The 22,066-nt window shown below is 40.9% G+C and overlaps 1 protein-coding gene across 7 annotated transcripts in view; it reads left to right on the plus strand.

Annotated features, from left to right (window-relative positions):
• Osa (osa) overlaps nucleotides 1–21,747 on the plus strand; it is a 40,355-nt gene extending 18,608 nt beyond the window's left edge. For 3 of the 7 annotated variants that reach the window (XM_064073281.1, XM_064073274.1, XM_064073279.1), the window contains 10 exons: nucleotides 10,318–10,447; nucleotides 13,927–14,841; nucleotides 14,896–15,077; nucleotides 15,537–15,581; nucleotides 15,715–15,903; nucleotides 15,963–16,332; nucleotides 17,186–17,724; nucleotides 17,790–17,937; nucleotides 18,892–20,417; nucleotides 20,550–21,747. In XM_064073281.1, the coding sequence (XP_063929351.1) occupies nucleotides 10,318–10,447; nucleotides 13,927–14,841; nucleotides 14,896–15,077; nucleotides 15,537–15,581; nucleotides 15,715–15,903; nucleotides 15,963–16,332; nucleotides 17,186–17,724; nucleotides 17,790–17,937; nucleotides 18,892–20,417; nucleotides 20,550–21,320 (4,815 nt within the window). In that variant the 3' untranslated portion in view covers nucleotides 21,321–21,747. The remainder of the gene's footprint in view (nucleotides 1–10,317; nucleotides 10,448–13,926; nucleotides 14,842–14,895; nucleotides 15,078–15,536; nucleotides 15,582–15,714; nucleotides 15,904–15,962; nucleotides 16,333–17,185; nucleotides 17,725–17,789; nucleotides 17,938–18,891; nucleotides 20,418–20,549) is intronic. The other 4 variants (XM_064073275.1, XM_064073280.1, XM_064073277.1 and 1 more) reach the window with 4 other exon arrangements.
• The last annotated feature ends 319 nt before the right edge of the window (nucleotides 21,748–22,066 follow it).

Here is a 22,066-nt window from a genome sequence, read left to right on the forward strand (position 1 = left end):
GTGTATGCAGTACTTCCGGTGATTTAGAAAAAAGCGGTTGAGTTGAAGATTAAAATTTAAATAACATTCAGTATTTTCTTCATTTGGGTTTTTATTTAATTTGTTACGATCCTCTATAAATTTAGTCGAAACCGCAGCAAATATTCAATATTTGGAATTGATAATGCGGCTTTCAACTGTAGGTTTTTTACGGAATTTACCTCTTTAAATGGTACACTCATTTGAAAAAAAGCTTTCTCTATGAAAAAATCTGGCTTAGGTGTGCAAGTGCAACGTGCAGTAGGTGCTACTTAAGAATTGTACGGTGTGATGTGCAGTTTTTTTTATCTAGAATTATATATATCTTTTTATTTACGTTTCTGAAATTATGTTTGTTTAAGATTTGACATGAGATTTGGCTGTATTGCATTGTTTGTATGGTGTATATTTGTAAATATTTTTACCTGAACGCTTTTAATTATGATTATGTGAAAGTGTTTTTGGATTTTGTAAAAGAGTAAAAATATTTGCAAAAATAATGTACAAAACATAGAAAAAAAACATTCCATTAAAAAAAAAGATATAAAAAACTAATTTACTTGTTCGAGAATTTTTGTAAATTCTTTTTTCTCGACTTTATGACTAGGCATATCTATTAAAGAAAGTCATAGCAGCAAATATTATACGTGTGTATATAGAAAGGTAAAAATATTTGTAATGATGTCATCAACCGCATGTGGTCAATTAATGTTTATGTTTGGTTTGATTTTCTAGTGTTTCTAAGAACACTAGTAATCGATGTTAGAGCTTATTTTTGTAGGCAAGACAAACAAAAATGAAAAATATTGTAAATTGTTATTAAAATTATATAATTTGCACCCCGCTAATTAGTCTAAAAGCTGTTTTAAAATATGCAGCAAAAAGTTAAATTTGCATGCATCATGCTGTAAAATGTACCGAAAAGTACGTCTAAAGGCGCGATTTCATTAGTTACGGTGAACTGATCCATCAAGTAATAAATTATGTAGATTTTTCTTGTGACATTCGTAAACACTACGATACAACAGTGTTTATCAGTAGTGCGCCAAATATGTAAATATCTTAAGAAGAGTCTGCATAATTTATTACTTCACGAACTCATCATCGGAATCTGAATTAATGAAAACGCGCTTTTTAATGACACCGATCAGTGTACGTAATTTATTTTGCAAATGTGCCGATCTTGTAGTAAAATTTGTGTAAATCATCACAAAAATTTCGGATCCAAAAATTACGCTTACGTGCTTTTTTAAGTGTAAATCGTTTGCGCAGCGGTTGTATGTAATTGTATGTATATATAAAAGATAAAAAGCTCCACGCAGGCTGAACTGCGTGATAAATTAATTTATTTGTGAATTATTTTGTACGCAAGTCGCACCCAAAACGGCTTGTACGCAAGTCGGAGGAACCTCTTATTAGCACAAACGGTCACTGACCACGCTTAGATATTAAGGTGGTACCCAAGTTCACACATCGTCACATCGCAGGTCCTCAATGAGGTAGGTCCACAACTTGATGTTTGATTCGGGTGGATTTTTGTGCGACTCGAGGAAGATGTTGAATTTTGAGTGTCTGGTCTAGGTTTTCCGGTGTTGGCGTGCATGCTGCGGTTTAATGCGTTAACATGTGATGATTTTTGGCCGTTGCGTAAATCGCGTTGTAGGGGTTCGGACCTGTCGGCATTTAAATTTTAAATGAAAGCAGTTCTTGCGCGTAAAAAGTGTTTACGGTTCTTAAATAACGTGTAACAGCTGGCAGCCGAACAAAAAATACGTTTATTTATCGAACCTTGTCGAAAACGGCGAAATCGTAGCGCCTTGAAAAGTTGATTGAATATTGAGTACGCTGGGATAGTGGCGGCATTCATTAATTATTGGACGAGTAGGTGGTGGCGTGTGTCCGTCGGCCATATGATCTGTTTAATTTATTGGGGTTTGAAATGTGTGTTAGTTTGGATTTGGCCTCGTCGGATCGATCGGGATGTGACGGGGTGTTCCGGGGAGCGGCGGGCGGTAAGGTTAAATTGGCGGCCGTTTGATTCGTTTTTCCTCTCCCCTTTAGAAAGAAAGAGTGAAGTAGGAGATCGCTGACCCCTCGAGAGCAGAATGATTTATATTAGGCGTCCGGACTATGAAGTCCTGTTGTCGGCCGACGTTACACAGAATAATACGGGATGAACTTTCTAGACCTACCCTAATCTAAATCTGGGTCGTCTGTGACGGCTGTGCATAAAATAAGTAACATCACCACCACCTGTCGTGTGCCTCGTGAATGGGCTAAGGACGAACGTGCATTACAAATAAACCAGTACTTCCGGTCGTGGACCCACCGTCAAACTCCGGCTCTCATCCCCCGTCACAATACAACCTGACCATTCACTCATTTCACACAAAAGTCATTATCATAGAGATCCGGTTTGCCGGAATGACCGTTTAGTGTGCGAGAGTCGAAAAACCTGCATATTTATGCCAAACAGGTGATTTGTGGCCAATTCAGATTACGCAACACACAAACAAAAGAAAGGGAATCCGAGAATAGCCTCCCGGTACCGGCGGCCGTTTCCTCCGAAAGGTTACATCTCCGCGGTCGGCACAGGACCGTATTTGCTTGTAAACACTACACCCTTTCACTGTAAATACCAAAATGCCGTTTTTCCGTCCGTCGGTCCGTTCCAATTATATTACTTCACACCTATTCGTTAATGGATCGATTATAAATGACGTTTTCATGGCGTGTAAAACACCGCGAAGAATCACACCGTACGCAATAGTATCGTTAACAAATCCCATAGTAATCAAATAGATAACATTATCGTCATTGTGAATATTATCGCATTGTATTGCAGATAATAACACCAACTTCTCTTTTTACAAAGCCGTCATGTGTCGTCACTGTCTATGTCGATTACATTTTGCTGCCGTTGTTATTTATAGAATATTCGCTTAAAATTCTGAACACCGTAATAAAAATTCCTGCAACCATATTACATGTGCTGCAGTTTTTTTACTCTGTCTTTTTCATAAAGGAAACAACTTTATTTACAAAGCGTTAGCGAAGTTATTCAGGCTGAGTTCATATTTTTTCGTCGGTTGACAAGTAGGGTACGAGAGTGCAGGTTTCCCGTTTTAGTTTATCGGAAACGAATACTTCGAAATTTGAAATGTGAAGGGTTGTAGGTGTATATATCAAAGTTAATATATTTATATGTTTTTGTCTAGCATATTCACTATGTTAAAGCCGGAAGTATGTAAGAGTATATTTCTAAAACAATGACACGTATATTCTCTCTTGTGAGAAAGCCTTCTATTGCTTTGTTCTTGCCGCATTTGGATCACATTTCTTTCAATTTGTGACATGATTTTTCCGATTATTCTTCTCTTTTACGAATGTACGAAATTTTACAACACAGTTTGGAATTGTATTGGCTTCCGAAAATTTTTCTTTCTCGTGTGGTCAAATTTCTAAATTTTAATTATGTTTATGTTCTTTTATGTTTAATTTATCGAGCGACGTCAACATCAGGGGCGTCGTTTTTTCGTGCCTGGGGGCGGCACTTTTGTAAATGCGGCCCTGACTTGTGGAATGAGTTACCGTGCCCTTACGCTTTTCAACACGCCATACGCAAAGTGAATTACATTCTCAAAGAGGTGTTTATCTCACCGGTAACCTTTTTAATATTTGCGCGCCGCAGGCCGGAAATTACAATTATTATTATCATTAAACATTGGGCGCTGTTTATTCAGAAGGGAAAAATTGCTCATGGAAATAACTCGGCGTAATAATTCAATTTCAACACGCACCGAAAAAACAAGAAAAGATATAAAGTGAATGTGGAAATTTAGGTGCACGCGTCATGGCTTGCACAATTGATTGCTGATGGTGGTGAAATCGTTTGTTTAATTCGTTTTTCTAGCGCGATATCCCTCCGGGAGCGTGTTTTTTGAATTGTTCTCTAATCCACTCCAATTTAAAAACGGTTATTTTTGTCACGTATTTGTTGATGAAGAGCTTTATGTTATTTCTCGTTCGTAAAACTTGATGAATGATGTAACAGATTTGCTTGAATTGCCGCAATTTTCGATGGAACGAAGAGAGAGGAAGCGACGGAAAATTAGTAAATTGCGACGCGAATTTGCCGGCTATTTTGTTCAAAATGTGGACTTTTCCTACTTTTTCAACTTTTTGGATCAGTAATGGGCGACAAGATGGTGGCGCACCTATATAGTTATTTGATTATATGTTACTGAATTATGCAGACATCGCAATACTGTTATTAAATTCTCAGTAATTCCTTGGATTTGATGGAATCGTATTGCAAATGCTTGTATGTAATTTGGAATTACTTGTTTGTAAGTGGAATTTGTTGAAATTATGGGGAATTGGTTAGGAGCTGGAATTAATATTGTACACAATTTATGGAAGTGGTTGGCTTGTCGCCTAAGGTTAATTGTATTATGCGTGTCATTGACTTTGATAAGCTGACGTTTCTAAATTTTAAGTTCATCGTGCGGAATGTATTTGTTGATAGTTACTGTACCGTGATTAGGGATGCTAAATGCCCAAATTGGACCAAAGCAGTTCGAAATGGTAGTGTTTGTGTACAGGTAATTATGATTTGAGGAGAACGAGATTTGGCTCCTTTGTTCCGAAATGAAGGGCGGGCTAACGACGGAAAATTAGTAAATTGAAATTCTAATTGAAGGTACATTGTGCGGTTGCACTTTTATTTTGAGTAGTCGGAGGTTATAAATTACAGTGGACATAATAGTTCTCACCACCTAGTGGCGTATATGTTGTAAGATTGATCGTATACGTCCTTCTATTTTAGAGATTCTACGCCTTCGTGTGTGACGGAATGGGGTGTAATAAATCTTTTTTGGCGTTGGTTATAAGTTGTGGTTTGAAAAGATTCCGTTTCGGTTGGAAATGGGTCAGTTCTTGTGTCTCGACACACCGAAGCAATGTAAATATAAAAGTGTTATCTTTGTTGCAAAATATTTACTGTTAGACAATGCATTATCAAAAATGTTAATTTTATTAATTGTCTACTTCATGACATGTTTTATTACTCAGTTCATTGTTATTACATAATTACTTATCTCTAATGTGTGTTTTTTCGATAATGATTCACATTCAAGCTTCTGTGTAGTCGTAGTTGCTATTTAAACCTACAGTAGTCTGGAGCAATGTAACAGCTGTTCCGTCATATTTATAATTAAACGTGAAAGTAATTCTTTGCCACAATTTAACACAAGTCGGTTATACAAAAATGAAATAATTGTGCGGCATATTTAAAATAGTGTCTTTTGTAATGGCATTCGGTCGGGCAAAAACCGACATTCCTGATTGTCCGATCCATTCTTTTTGAGTTATCAATTAGTTTCGATGGGTTTTTATTCTGACTAAACCTCAATCCATTACTTCCGTATTCCAAGCTCGCCTTACTCGCAGATGTTTTACTCGAGTATTGAATAATTTCCTGTAAGCTCGTAGCGAAACGTTCCATAGAATGTAAAAGAGCCGACACATGACAGGGTCAGTTGGGGTAATTGCTTCAACATTTATAAAATATAAAGCTAACGATAATGTGGCGATTCAAATTGTTTCATAAATGTCGATTTCTTTAAGATGTTTATTCCGTTTAGATAAAGTGTAGACATTTATTGCTGTCAATGTAATCTCGAGCAAATAGCTTGTTCTATGAATTTGCCGAAAAGATTATCGTTTTCAATTTCGAGCTATCTCGAAATTATTGGCGCAAGATAAGCTTCGAGATCGGTGCTCGTGTGTACTTTTCCCCTCAGAAAGCCACAAAAACAATTCAAATATAAGTGGTGTTAATTTGTTTGCGAAACTCGAAGGATGCATAGTTTTTGCACGCCGGTAAAAGTTCCAGGAACTGGAATCGGTTATCCTCAAGGACGCCGGCTGATTGAGATTTGTCTTGCGAGCATCATTATCTCGATTTTCTTACCGCTGAGATAAAGACGCGGGAAAAGCGTAATAAATTTCATATTCATGGTTTTTCAGCAAACTGCATCTACTTAATTACAGGCCGACTTAATTATTGCTCCGTCGATAACAAGGAATTTTGCATATTCTAACGGAGGATTTAATGGTTTACTGCATCATTATCTGCAACAGTGTCGGTTATTTTTCACCGCAAAATTTGATCTGGAAGCCGCGATCTCCTGTAATGCATTGCGTGTCTTCCTGTACGTTAGCAAAAAGTCGCAATTTTTTCTAACAAATTGAAGTTGCGGTGTTGGAATTATTCCTGGCCGTTCTTCTTGCGTTTTCTTATTGGAAAACCGCACGCGATTTCGTCTTAACCCACACGTATCCGCTAACCCGACGTAATTCGTTATTTACATTTACGACATATCGACTGTTATCTGTTAACCTACCTTCGGTTGGTCTTATCGTCCGGGACGTTTTCGTCTATTTTCCGAATCGAAATACACGTTATGACATGGCATATTGCAATAACGCCATAATGTCGCATCTACGCTGGCGCGAGCGCCCTCTGGCGTGCGGCGGGAGTTGACATCTTCCAGCGGACTCCGCGCTCTGACTTCGCAAAGCGCTTTTGTTTTATTCCAGGCTGTCGTGATTTTTTCTGCGATGATATATATTGGGTCGGTTCCGTTTTGTAAGTGAATTTTGATTAGTTCCCGCTGTGGAAACGGAGCCAACTGTTTTCCTCGGCTGCTGGTATGTTATCAGTTCAAATTGTTTACCTTGGCGGAAAATGACGAAACCGAAAGTTATTCAACATTTTTTTCGGGTCAATGAATTATTAAGCGAATTTTTGTGCTTGTACGAAACTTATGTTTTGTTTGACATTTAATTTTGTTGTTATCTAAAAATAAAATTATCGATTGTAAATAAAGAAGGAATGATGTCAGTGTGACTGAGTTTTTATGTGTTAATGAAAATTGAAAATAGGCGTGCTGTCACCGGACAGGTTGTTTCGACGTAACGCAACGTAACGAATTTCGACGGATTTTTTTTAATAACGAAATGTTTATTCATCGTACGTAATGAGTATGTTTAAGTTTGTAATAAATTTGATTGTATGCAAGACGTGAATCATTGTTTTGTTTGCATAATAAACGATTTTATTTCATATTATGACGTCACACTACACTACAATTCTTTTTGATAAACCGTCACTCTTACCATTATCGGATGACGACTTTGTTATTAATATTAAACACGATTTCTCCTCTTTTTTCGTTCGCCGTTTAAATTCGTAATCTTATCTAGCCTAATTAACCTGGCTGGTTTCATTCATTAAATTGTCGGAACAACAACAAACAATTGGAGTATTATTTTGACCGAGCTATAAATTACGCTTACCGTTTCCGACGTGCGATTTAATTCAAATTTGACATTTGCAAATAAATAAACACACTCGTTCGATAGTTGGCGAACATTTTAGATTTTCCACAGTATTTTAAATGTTTTTCCAGTAACTTTGAGGTTTGCAGTTGGCTGTACACCTCTATCTCCGCTACAATAATGCAAAAAAGCTGATTTCTGGGTGATTATAAGAATGTCGTGTCAAGTACGAGGTAATTAAGGACCTCCTAACCATCGAATGGTAGAAGTTATCCAAAACAATTTTGGTAATGTATTGTGTATGCTTAGCATAAACTTTGTATATAGTTCCAGTAAAATCTTCACTCGCGACATTTTCCAAGAATTCGTGGAACGACCCATTCGAAAGTAAGTGCTTTTGTTTGATATCCGATCGGATATTCATAAATATCGTTCGTCGGATTGTATCTAACAATATAGAGACATAAACTCCATATCCAGACTTCTCCACTTTGTCCCGCCTTAACAACCTGTTTATTGTCGGAATAAGTTAACCGTAAACAGAAAATTTACCAGCAGCAGCGGCAGCCTCTCTAAATCTGACCTAAAAGGGGCAAGGCCGACTTGTGGGATGAGGGGTGGGTAGGATAAATAGCGTAAAATCAGCTGTTGGAAAAGGACACACGTTTTCGGAGGGTTTTCAACTCGTTGTTTAGGGACACCGAGGACGTACGTGAGCTTCGCGCAATAAACACGATGGTCTAATTTAAAACAGCTTATAATTTTACGAGGAATTTAACTCGGTTCTTGGAAGTTTCGCTCACAAGACAGCGTCAAGCGATATTAACATTTTTTTTATTACGGGTGGAAACAAAAGTATGTGCGGTATTACACATTGATCGCATGATTGCGCCGTTTTCCAATTGGTTGTTTTTGTTGCTTTAGGTTCACGCAATGGAAAAAAGTAACACCCGAAATTGTTTACAAAGAACCGACTCGACGTTGGGGTATTAACATTTATTTTATTTAAAACAGGGTTCAATAATTTTTCTAGAATGACGTCATCAATTTTTTGCAGCGCATAAAGACATTAATTTTTTATCTTCGTTATATTCTTAAAGTTTAACCCAAACTTGCGTTTTCGTATTACACATACTGCGAACGAAGTTGGACATTTTATTGCCGAGGAAATAAAAGTGAATTGCTTTATGAAGTTGATGGTGTGATTAAAGATGCTGCAAGAGTAGTATCAGAATTTTTATTACAGTGTGGAGATTTTTAAATGAAAGAAAACATTTTCTATAAATAACAACAGAAAATTATCGCATCGTTATAGATGGCTACAAAATATGACAGGTTGTGTAAAACAGAAGTTAGTGTCATTACCTGTCAGACAGGCCATGTGATAATAATACTCATAATAATAATAACGATAATGTTAAGTATCGGATTATTTTGTCACTCTGAAATTAGTGTTCCACACACACGCCCAAAACTAAATCTCGTCATTTAATGAACCGAATAATCAAGAAAACAGATAGGAGGTTATCTGGATTATGGTACATTTATTTATCGAAAGTAAACCCGTATTACAAAGTATTGGAATCGTTGACACAAAAACAAATTTAGAACATGTTTTTTCTATTACGTTAACCCTTTTCGCCAACCATGTTGGTACCTTTGAGAATTTAAACTTATGTGTCCCGAGAAAGGTACAATCGTTTTTAATTATTTGTGAACTTTAAATTTCTATAGTTAAGGAGGAGAATAACAGTATATATATGTAACGGTAATTGTGAAAAAATAGTAATATTAGGGCACACCTTTCTGCTACAATGGAGTGTTGATTTAAATCACCATCGACATGTAGCTGCTCAAATTTTATTTTATCAACGCGTTAAATTTCAATTTAGCTTAGTGCTACCGCTGAATATTCAGTTGAAGAATCGCCGGAGGTTTGACTGGATTAAAGGATGTAAACTTGAAGCTTAAATCCATTAAAACCACATTTTGAATTTACGATTTATAGGACCTATTTGAATTAACGTTTTGTCAATTAATCTTTTCATTTGTTTAGCATGTTTGTAAGTTTTTTCATGTGTAAACAACATAATTTGACTTTAAAACAACGCAGGGACAAGTACGTTATTCGATTACCGCTAAAAGCCAGCGGTTTGGCAATAATGTGGGGTAATTGATAAGACGGTACATCGCTATTTTTGTTAATGTGGGTGGGAGTGTTTAACAATGCTTTCTACCCCGTTTCGTCTACGAATGAAAATAGACATGCACTTGTTTGATTGTTCTGTTCTATTTTTACGTGGGTTCATTAATTATGTCCAAGGTCGTAATTGGGTCGTAAAATGAACGGGATTAGCTCGTGGAGGGTGCGGGCAGCGTTGTGGTAGGGTTCCGACATTATCACGATCAGACCATCAAAATCGATAAGATTTGGGGCCACGCACCACAACAGAACGGAATTTTTGAAGTAGAAACGTTAAGGAGTACTATTTTGGTCTTCGTAACTACATGCCGTTGTTCCATACGTCGAAGAAAATAGTGGCACATCAATTGCTCGCTTGATGTCGTTTTGGTCGATCGCACATTGTAAATAAGCTGTATTTTCACAAAGTGCGTTTAAAGTCGCGAAGGGAAGAGATTATGTCGGGAGCCGCCATTCCGCTTTTCGCCAGAACTTGGTATAACAATCAAACGAACGATAAAACTCCTCGAAAGCTGGGAACGGGGTCTGTGGGGATTATTCAACCGATCTGTTATCCTTCAATTGTAAACAAGGCTTAACATCTCGCGTATTTCATGTACGAGTGATGAGTTGAATGAATGCAAATTGCTCCGGGAGTTCTGGCGGGGCGGCCGAGTCCACCTCCCGCGAGGGGAGGCGGCAGCCTTCCGCCCCTGTTAGCTTTCTGTTCGGCACGTGATCGTCGGTGCTAATGATATTTTTGTCTGTTTCAGGACCTGAGCGGCGGTAACAGCAATGACAGTTCCGGAGGGCCAGCTCCGGGCACCCCAAACTCTCAAGGGATGAGGCCCACACCCTCTCCCACGGGGTCGACGGGATCGCGCTCCATGTCTCCTGCTGTCGGTCAGTATATACATTCTCCCACGTGACTCGCGTGTAACCCCAACCACGTGCTCTCACTCCCATTGACTGCCGAGAGCAACTTCGATAAAATGCGGATGCGGGTCTCCTCAACATTGACCTACATTTTACTGCCTCAGCCGGCATTCCGGGTGCACAATAAACCACACTTTACCAGCATCTCCTCTTTCTTGGGATGAATTCCTTGCATCCCTTTACACCTACTTTGGAGTGGAGAGGTCAAGTCGACAACTCGGCTTTCGCATTCAGCTTTTTGAAATTTTAAATCGAAATCGTTCGAATTCAAAGTCGGTTTCTTCGCTTGACAGTATTGTTTTTGTAACAACCGCGAGGTTCAAACCCATTTATATTAAGTTACGTGGCCTCTTTGTTTTAGTATTGTTGCTGGTCTTACCTTTAACCTCACCCTATTCAAGAAACGTTCACAAAGCAATATTGAGTTAAGCGGTCTAGCCATTACGTTTGTGTTAGTAGACCGCTCAATTCTAGTTTCGTCGATTTTACGCTACCTTCACACAACGTCGTTAGAACTAAGACGAAACGCGTTTTTTAGAAGTGCACTTTATAGTCAGCCGCCGGTGTTAATAAGTCGTTGCAATTTTTAGGCAGACGATCGCGAGCGACAACCGATTTACGATCTTATCGTACCGGCTTGCTGAGAAATGGAGTGTTATATTATTTGTGGCAAGTCGTGTGGAGATTTTTACTTTGCAAACAAGCAATTGAAAATCGATCGAGTCGCAAACTTCACTTGTTCGACATTATGTCGATAAACGTCCGTTTGATATTTAAATTATGTTGGCCGTTGAAAGTTTTAAACGAATTACGGTAACAAAAAGTTAAGCAACTGAATTTGAAATGAAAATCAATTCTTTATAAGGACATTAAAAGCCTGTGCTGACACTTAATTTCTCTTCCATGCATTTATTTAAAAAAGTTTGAGGCAAAGTACTGTTTGTCACGAAAAATGTTGTCTCGTTATGAGGAGTAACGTTAAATTTCTACGTTTCCCTGCCCGTACTGACAACAATATTCAATTATAGGGCATACATTTAATGTGTTTGTCGTTTACGGAAAACATTGTTATGCTCGTGATTGTTTCTATTATTCATGTTCTAGTAATAGCAAAGTACATATTTTATAACCACAAAAAATTTTGTTTGCCTACAATGATTCTTTTAATAAGTCGATTTTTGAGTCGATAAAGAGGAAAATTTCTGCGTTGGAGTAGCAAATGAGCTTCGGCACCAGTCAATATGTTTTGTCCTACATTTCGATTAGATTGCTTGCGTTTTAGAATAAGTGCTGTTGTAAAAATATGCAGAAAATCGCAAACACATTGCTATTTAATATTTACGTATTCGAATATTGTTTGAAAATTGACGTTCAATAACTAAATATTCTCGCCGTTTATAAACGTACAAGCAACTTATTTCGTTTGTGTGATTATAAATATGACTGCGCCATTTTTGCTGTTAGCTAATCCGTTGCGTCGTTAGAATTCTTTCCCTATGCGTAACTTTGTTATTAAAATAATGAACACAATTTCCAAATTACTTATAAGTTATTTAAACGCAAAGTTTGTGCCTTGGTTATTTTGATTCTGAACACAGGATTTATTCTTTCCCTGAGTTTCCTCCTTTGTGTTACAAAGCATTTATTAAAGTCAAAACATCAAAAAGGAGCTGGGAAAGTCTCTAAATATTTGCAGGGGTGTTTTAAAGTTCAGTCTACCTTTTTATTAAAAAGACATGGTTAAATAAATAATTATTTTTCTTCTCGCGCGTTCGTTGTTGGCTTCGGAATAAAGTAAAAATAGCAATTTCATTTTATCTTTGGGAAGACTGCAAAAAGAAAGTGCGGTAGGAAACAAATTATTTTGTATAAGGATACACAAGAGTGTACTATTAAGATAAAAATACTATGTTTTCAAAACTTCCATATCATTTCTTTTTATCCCATCTGGGTCCATAAATACGTGGATTCTGTGTTATAATTTGTCAGTTTCTTTGCGTTGTTGGAACCCGTGGGCGGTAGGTGTCAACACATGTAAAAAGTCAGTACTTTCAAAGAATTTAAAAGCGACGTTTCTGGTGACATTAATTGAAAAAAGGATATTAATCTTTGTCTCATTTTTTTCTTTGTAATTAAAGAGTTTATTGTAGTCAAGAACAGTTGGTGATGTGCCTAAATATTTACAAAGCTTTTTTTGAAAATAAAGTCCACTCATCAAAGAGACCCTTTTAAATTAAATAAAACATTATTTTGTCGTTTACACGCTGACTTTGTAAAAAGTTTACCTTTGTGAATTAATTTTTTTGCCAAAAGAAAAATGTTTGCAAAAAATGTTTATTGTGGAAAAACACACTTCTAAATATTGTTTTTTGAAACAGTACGTTTTATGTTTTTAGAATGACATTTCGTTGATTAAGTGTACCGTTTTATTACGAAAGTCAATGTGTATTATTAATGATTGTTTGGGTGGTTGTGTGTACGTTGTAATGGTTATAATCGAAATTATTCACTGGTTTTATTACTGAAATAAAATGAAACAAACACTTATAGAAAGATACATTGTTTTAGACGTTTCACGGGGAACCTCAGTTTGCATGTAATTATATATATGGATGGAATAATAAAGGTAAATTTCAAAATGTCTTTTAAGTTGTTCAGCGACCAAGTTTGTTTCGTGTTGATTTTGAAGAGAATTATATTTATTCTTTCGTACTTGTCTCCTTTGTGCCATTAAGAACTTAACTTTATTGAATTCAAAACGCCAAAAAGCAGTTGGTAAAGCCTCTAAATATTTACAAGAATTGTTTGCAAAGTTTCCCCCGTTATTAAAACGACGTTGTAAAAATGATAATTTTTTTCTCACCCGTCTTTCACTGGAATAAAATATCTTTGAAAATGTCTTTCAAGTTCGTTCGCATGCGAATAAGTACGAAAGAACTTGTGATATTGTAGTCAGTACTTTGAACATTTCGTTAGATCGACCGTAGGTATGCAGGTTCTGTGTTTTTTTTAATTACGGCAGGGTCAATATGTTGACCACTGTGACCTAAGTAGGTTTTAAATGACTTAGAGACGCTTCATAAGTACATCTTTAATGGTGTAAGAGATACAGGTTTGTATCATCGGTGTTTACTTGGTCACCTGGCATTCACCTGTATAGTCACACCTACGCCAATCCTAACGCTGCACTTTTCTAAATGGTTCGAATTCCAAAAATAAGTCGTCGTATTTCGTTTTGCCGTTGTAGTTGAGGCCATGCGCGTTTTTAAAAATGGAGTGTTGTGAATTTTTCTCATTTCGAAGGGCGATCGAACGAAACGCGAATGCGAACGTTGTCAGCCGGCGGTCGACGGCGTCGACGCGTTTCCCCGTAGGTGTCAAATTCGAAGCATTCAGCCGTCAGCCGTATCAGAGGTATAGTTGCAGATGGTGTATTCTTATTCCAGGTCAGCAAAACATTCCGATGCCTCCTCGGCCGTCCAGTGGTCAATCCGATGGCAGTGGATCAACTCGAATGAGCCATTCGCCTATGGCAACGCAGGGCAGCTATCCGGCGCAGCACACGTCGCCCCATCCGGCCCACGTTCACGGTTATAAGGGCCATCCGGGTATGGTGTCGGGCCCGACCGGGCAGCAGATGCCGCTCTACCAGCCCAACCAGCAGTACCCGCAAAGCGGCTACCCGCCGAGGCCCCAGGGCAACATCCAGTACCCCGGCCAGGGCTACGGCCCCCCGGCGTCCCAGGCGCCGCCCAGCAACAACATGTCCCCTCAGCAGTATCCCAATCGGTCGTCCAACCACATGCCGAACTCCCAGTTCGCGCCGTACCAGCAGCAGTCGTGGCAGGGGCCGGTCACGCTGGCGAAGGGAAACGGCCCTCCGCAGGCGCCCGGGTCGCCGTCGCCGGGCCCACCGGGGCCGCCGAGACCTCCGCACTACCTCAAAACGCATCTGCAACACAAAATGGGTTTCGGCAACGTGTCCGGCTCGGCGCCGCCGAGCCCCAGCCCGCCGCAGAACTACCACATGGGGCCGCCGCCACCCGGCCACCATCACTCGGGCATGGGTCCGCCTCCCACGATGGGCCCGCCGAATATGCCGCCCGCGAGCAGTCCGCTTATGCCGAACAGCCATTCGCATGACGGACCCATGCCGCCACCGAGCTCCACACCGAACTCCCACACGCAGATGGGGTCCGAAATGATGGATAACGGCATCACGACCACCGCGCAGGGGGGCATGAGCACTCACGTGACCACGGCGTCGGGAGGATCGGTCACTTCGGTCGTGACGACGGGGCCGGACGGAACGCCTATCGACGAGGGCTCGCAGCAGTCGACCCTATCCAACGCGTCAGCAGGTAATGAAGGTCGCCGCCAACTCACGTCGGACGGTTATTAACTCTCGGTTACAGCTTCTGGCGAGGATCCCCAGTGTACTACGCCGAAATCGAATCGGAAAAATGACATGGGCCACTACAGCCACCCTACGACGCCACAGAGCACGGTGCCATCGCCAGGCGCGGCAAGCATGAACTCGATGCATGACGAATACGAACTCAGCAGTCCCAGTTGGCCACGGACCCCCGCAAGTCCTGTAAGTACAACGACGCTAACGAGTGGATTGTAAGTGTTCACACACAATCATATGTGTTTCGACATTTTTTTTATTATTATTATTATTATTTCGTTTTGTATACCACTCTACACAAGTTATTTTTGTTAAGATGCATACAGTATTATTTGAAATTGTGTGATCGAGTTGTGTGGCATTCAGCAAAAGTAACTCAATTATTATTATTATTATTATTATTTATTTGTTTTGTTATAATTTTTTAATCTTTGAGTAAAATTGGAAGACCCACCATTATTTCCGTAGATCAGAGTTCTTAGTGACTGATGACTGTGTATGGACCTGCATTTATATACAATTTTTCATTGTCGATTTGAAACGTAATAATTGCAGTGGGTCCGTTTTGATTCCCACTTAACAAAAAGCTTAAGTCAATTGTGTTTGTTTAGTGTGTTCACTGAGCTAACTGGCGGGTGTTTCCAGGTGTTTAACAGTCATGTGCCTCCTCCGGACACGTATCGCTCAAAGGTTTATATATAATATTATTTAATGTCGTGCTAATGCTTGTGGTAGCATGTCCAGGCATGTTTTGTGTAGTGCTTGTCTTAGACCGTCAACCCTGTTCTTTATTTTTCCTCATTGCTTGAAATTGCTTTTCCAGAAAACTGACAGCCTCAGTAAGCTATACGAAATGGATGACAGTCCAGATAGAAGAGCTTGGTTAGATAAACTTCTCACCTTCATGGAAGAACGAAGAACGCCTATCACTACTTGCCCTACTATATCTAAGAATCCGCTTGATCTATTCCGTTTGTATGTATATGTCAAGGACAGGGGTGGCTTCATGGAGGTATAGGCAACCTATAACTTTCCTCGTATGTTGTACCCGAACCGTATTTTCGTTTTCAGGTGACAAAGAACAAGACGTGGAAAGATATAGCCGGTATGTTGGGCATCGGAGCGTCGTCTAGTGCCGCCTACACCTTAAGGAAACACTACACTAAAAATTTACTAGCATACGAATGCCAGTTTGACAGGGGCGGTATCGACCCTCAACCTATAATCAATCAGGTCGAAGCTAGTTCAAAAAAGAAATCGGCTAAAGCTGCCTCGGTGCCTTCACCGGGCTCTTCCAATTCTCAGGATTCTTTTCCGCCACCAGGATCCGGCGGAACTTCGATGGACGGTTACGGTTACGGTTATCCACCAGGTGGAAATCCCGAATATAACCCTCCGCAGCGGCCCTCGTCACAATCCAACGCGCCTTCTCCACACGGAGGTGAGTTGCCCGATGGCCACTTTTTACACGTAAAAAGTTGCATTCTCTTATCTCTTGAGAAAAACGTTTGGATGTATTTTCGATGGTCAGTGTTTGTTTGTTTCGAAGGGCGCTGTTTTAATTGACGGTGATGTTTCAATGGTCGCATTATCATTTATCTCTATTTGAAGGTATTTATTTTTTGATACATTGTTATTTATTTACTTTCACTTTATCGATTGTTAATTCATATCTGAAAGTCGAGCGTTGTCATAAATGTATTATTAACTATTATTTAAATACGTAGGTGATTAAGTCAAAACAATGAATTCCGTCGAGTTTTATTGGAAGTCTCATGGCAGAGTTATTGTTGTAGTTTGTTGTGCTATTTCATTCAGATTTTTGCTTCGATTAGAGTTACGGCGATATATGTATGTTATAGAATCTTGGTCTTGTATTGTGTGTGGGTGTGGATTGGTATTTTACAGGATGAGTCTACTACAAATTAACATTGTAAATATCTCAGTATCAAGAATTATCGAATTATAATTTTTGGTGCCGTACCACATTAATTATTATTATTATTGTTTTTTGTTTTTTTTTTTTTTTGTGTTAACCGTCGTAAACTTCGAAGCGACGATAGAAAGTTTTCATCTTCCACGTGCGAACACTTCATTGATGTCATTTTCATGCTCGATTCCCCAGAACAGCACCGGCACGTAGCCAAGGAAGTGGTTTTGAGCACCAAAAGCTGTAATTTTTGGTGGTGAGCTAGTTGTTGAGAATTTGCGAGTGTTAACTTCTAGTGGATTTAGCCTGTACGTGTTGAGTGAGCACGGAGCGGAGTAGTACATGTTATTTTATATTCTCTTAGGTTCAGGAGGGGCTAATCATTTAAACAATGCCGCCCCTGGGGGTCCTAGCCCTGCAGGCGGGGCTGCCGACAACGTAAGCGTTTCAAACCCTTTTGATGATGTGTCTCCCAGTCCACCACCACGGGGTGGCCCCTTTCCAGGTGGACCGCACCCTCCTTATCCTTCAGGCACTCCACCTAGACCACAGGGATATACCGGACAGTCTGGATACACTCAGTATCCAAGTCCTGCTCCTGGTGCTCCTCCAGATCAGTATTCTTCGTACCCAGCTAGTTCAGGTTATCCGCCTGCCGTTAGACCAGTGTATCCTCCATATTCAGGTGATTCAGGAGCACCGCCGCCGCCCAATCCAAACAACACTCCAGGTCCACCAGCGGCTGGACAAGATCCATACAATCGTTATACGATGGGCGCAGCACCGACATCCACATACACGCCGAGGCCAAACTACACCGGTGCTCCGGGTAACACGGGACCGCCCACGTCGCAGCCTCCCGCAGGACCCTACACGCAACAGGAATACTACCGCCCGGACCAAGTAAGCCAATATTTTCCGCACACGCAAAAAGATCGATCCGCTAATCGTACGATTATTCCAACCAGCAGGGTCCTTCCGCTACGGCGAACTATCCAGGAGGGCCAGCTTCCAATAAGAACATGCCTCCTCCTGCACCGCAATCCAGGCGACATCCAGACTTCGCCAAAGATCAGCAGCCATATCAGTATGGACAGCAAAGACCGCAGATTTATGGTGCGTATTTCGGAAGCTTCGTACGACTTGACATACTGCGCTGAGCACGAAACATGTCTCATCGACCCGTTCAATCCAATAAAGTAAAGGCATCTTAATGTATAGTACTGCAGTCCAAATTAGGAATGGCTTCGTCAAACTAACTAATGTAAAGTGAAACGCGGCGGCCATCAAAGTGTCTTTAGAATGAATGAATGCTTTCCATCTTCACTCCAACAAGACTTTTTCTTCTCGACGCAGTATGTTGTCTTAAATAAGCGAAATAGTAGTTCGTTTGTTTTAATGTATACGTCACATGTTCTTTTGGTAAGACGAGTAGATCTTGTTAGAAAAAGTCGAGAAACGTAAGTGTCCATTGTGCATTTTTTTCAACATCTATTTCAGATTAGGCGAGTTTTAATTAAGTAAGGTTTCTACAAATACGTCTTAGTTGTCTATCTTATCTTTTTATAGTTAAATTCGCGATAATGCCAGTAAACCTTATGTGATACGAGATTGATGACATTCGTGCGATTGTTGACTGTATTGTTGTGCCTTTTTTGATATTTTCTGCGCGGAAAGTACGACAAGGAAATGAATGATTCAATCTTAAAGTTTATCAATTGATAGAACACCAAATGTTATCTCGTAAAGTAGTCGGTAATTTATTTGTATTTTATTTGATTATTGTCTGAAGAAGTGCATTAAACTACTTATCACTTTTCTTTTCATTTTGATAACCATGTTACGTATGTACGTTTTTACTAACTAAATTGAAGTGCTAAGAGTTCTTTTCAGCCGTGATTGAAAATTTCGCTTAGAACTTTATCGTGTATTGAAAGTTTCCCACGCACACTTCGTTTGCGCATGCGCTGAATCATGACTTAAGTCCACTGCGTCTAACGTATAGCTTGCCGCTTACCGATTTACTTAACGAGGAAGGTTTTAAACTTTTAAACCGTTTTGTGTTTGCAGCGTGGGCGAACAACAACCAGTACCGACCTAACCAGTACGGTGCTTCTGGGGGCCCGCAGGTCGGCAGCCAGCAGTGGAATCAAGGAGGCGGTAGGCCGGCGGGTCAGTGGGATCGCTATCCTGCGGGCAATCAGGGCTACCAGCCGTCGCAGTCAGGTCAGCAGCAGTGGTCGTCGATTCCGACGCCCGGTGTGGGTCAGAACCCGCCGCTGAGGCCTCCTTTAGGGGGTCCTCGTCCCGGCAAGCCCTTCTCGATTATGCCTCCGCAAGGGGGTAAGGGAAGTCAACCTGCGACTTTGTCGAACACCTCATACTCGCAGAGTCAGTTACCGAAACGAGAAATAACTTTTCCTCCGGATAGCGTGGAAGCGACGTTGCCGGTTTTGTACCGACGAAAGAGATTGTGTAGGGCCGACGTCGGCCAAGTGGATCCTTGGCGCATAATAATGTGTTTGCGTTCGGGACTGTTATCTGAAAGCACCTACGCTTTAGATATACTCAATGTTTTATTGTTCGACGATTCGTCCGTTGGGTATTTCGGGTTGAACCAGTGGCCTGGTCTTCTGGATATTTTGATCGAGCACTTCCAGAGGGCACTGAGCGATATTTTTGATGGCCCGTTCCCGAGAGAGGAAAAACCAGACGAAACTGACGTGGATCTAGGGGGCGTGGTGACGCCGATAGATCCTAGCCTGAAATCAGTTTTATTGCAGAATACCAACAACTATACATTCGTAACTCGTAAAGGTTATCCCGTGAGGTTGGTAGATCGAAGCGACGAAATCTTCATTCAGGATCATCAGAAAGACTGGGACGTGAGGGGTGACGCTACCGGTGCTAGTATTTTGGCGGATATGACGACCGACCCTTGGCAATTGAGGGCCGATCACATACTTCCAACGTTTCAGGCGGAGTTCGGCCGAATACCGTTTCATAGGCGGTTAGAAGACAAGAAACCTGTCGCGGATACAATAGAGGAGAGGCAGCGAACTCCGCCCCCCGACGAAGCGCCACCGCCTCCTAAAACTAGTGACAAAAAACGTAGGACAAAGACATTAAGTGATGTGATATCTCGAATTAAAAAGGATTCGTCGGAAGCGAACGGTGTGCTCACTTTAGAGACGACTACTGATAAAGTAAAGACTGAGGTAGTGAGTGAAAAAGCGAACTGTGAAGAACAAAGTGTAGATCTGAACGCGAGTAGTGTGAACGGGGAGTGCGGGAAAGATAGTGGACCACAAGTGCGCGACACAGTCGGCGCGTTGAAACGTCGCCGTTCGTCGGACTGCGAAGACGAAGCATACACTAGAGATGAAGCGAGTCTGGTGCTGATCACCGAAAGCCAGGACAATATCGGCAAAAGATGTGTTTGCATATCTAATATTCTTAGGAGCCTTACGTTTGTCCCCGGCAATGAGGGCGAGTTCGCACGTAGTTCGACTTTCTTAGCGGTAGTAGGAAAGTTGTTGCTTCTCCATCACGAGCATCCGCCTCGCACCCAGAAAACTCGAAATTACGACCGAGAGGTAAGACGAATCGCGCGACCACCACGAAATTATCGTACTCCAGTTCGGGTATGCGCAACTGGAGGACGATTCGAATCAATCAAACGCATGCGCGTTCCTAAACGTAGTTGACGTTACTTTTGCGTGTTTCAGGAGGATGCGGACTTCGCAGATTCATGTAGCAGTTTGCAAGGCGAAACAGAATGGTGGTGGGATTTTCTGATTCACATTCGAGAGAACATACTGGTGTCAATAGCCAACATTTCGGGTCAGATCGACTTCAACATGTATCCAGAAGAAATAGTGAGGCCTATACTGGACGGGCTGCTGCATTGGGCGATCTGTCCGTCGGCGAGCGGTCAAGACCCGTTCGCCTCGGTCGGTCCTTCGTCCCTGCTGTCTCCTCAGCGGCTGGCGTTGGAGTCCTTGTGCAAGCTCTGTGTAACAAACAATAACGTCGATCTGGTGATAGCCACGCCGCCGTTCTCCCGTCTGGAGCGGCTGTGCGCGGTGCTGACGAAACATCTCTGCCGCTCGGAAGATCAAGTGTTGCGCGAATTTTCCATCAACCTGCTCCACTACCTGGCGGCGGCCGACAGCAGCATGGCGCGGACGGTGGCGTCGCAAACTCCGTGCGTATCGCTGCTGGTGGCCTTCATAGAGCAAGCCGAACAAAGCGCACTGGGGGTGGCCAACCAGCACGGGATCGGCGCGTTGCGAGACAATCCGGATTCGATGGGGACGAGTTTGGACATGCTGAGAAGGGCGGCGGCAACGTTAGTGTTTCTGGCGAGGCATCCGGATAACAAACCTCTGCTGGTGCAACAAGAATCCCGACTGTTGGCGCTCGTCATGAGTCAAATATTAGATCAGCAGGTAGCCCTCCTGCTTTCCAAAGTACTATTTCAAATATCTCGCAGCTAATCCCTCTGTAGATACTCTTGCGGCCTTGGACTGGTGTACAGACCTATGTATAGCGTGAATACTTGAACTTTACCAATGAACAGTGTGTATGTGTGCGTGTGATGGGACTAATGGCGACAGTCGCCGTGAGATCCGGATCTCCGATAGCTAATGAATTCACATAGTGTAACCCATAATTGTACCATTTTGTAAATTAAGCAACATACGTCTTTCTGGAAATGTCAAACATCCATGTTACTTATGTATTTATTAATTTGAATAACAGAGTACGGTAGTGCTGTAGCTCTCGAGTTGCCTGGTATGGTGGTCATCCCCTTTAATTTTCCTGCGCACTCAGTTCTCTTATTTCATGTTTGGTATTACTGTGCGAATGCTTTATACATGTCTGATAATGAAATAAATAAATGTACAAAGGAAGTACCGAAAATGGTGTTTTTATACAAGTTTTAATTTTCTATGTATATTTAGAAAATGTTTTATACATCCCATTTTAGATGTTACATTGAACTCTGTTAATGAACAAGTATGGACTGTAAAACAATGCAAACTTGCGTTATTAGAAAAGGCAGTCTTGCTCTAGAACTCAAATGTAGTTTAAAATATGTGGTGATATTTTTCTGGCTGTAGGTATATTTCATCTTATGTATGATTGCATATTGTAAAAATTAAGTAAATGCTAAATACATTAAAATCTTTTTAATTCTGATCTACAACCCTTAAGTTCGCTACTAACACACTAAAAGAAC

Source organism: Zophobas morio, unplaced genomic scaffold (assembly GCF_036711695.1).
Source record: "Zophobas morio isolate AGI-343-1 ecotype UQ-CSIRO unplaced genomic scaffold, CSIRO_AGI_Zmor_V1 ptg000044l, whole genome shotgun sequence".
Lineage (NCBI taxonomy): Eukaryota > Metazoa > Arthropoda > Insecta > Coleoptera > Tenebrionidae > Zophobas > Zophobas morio.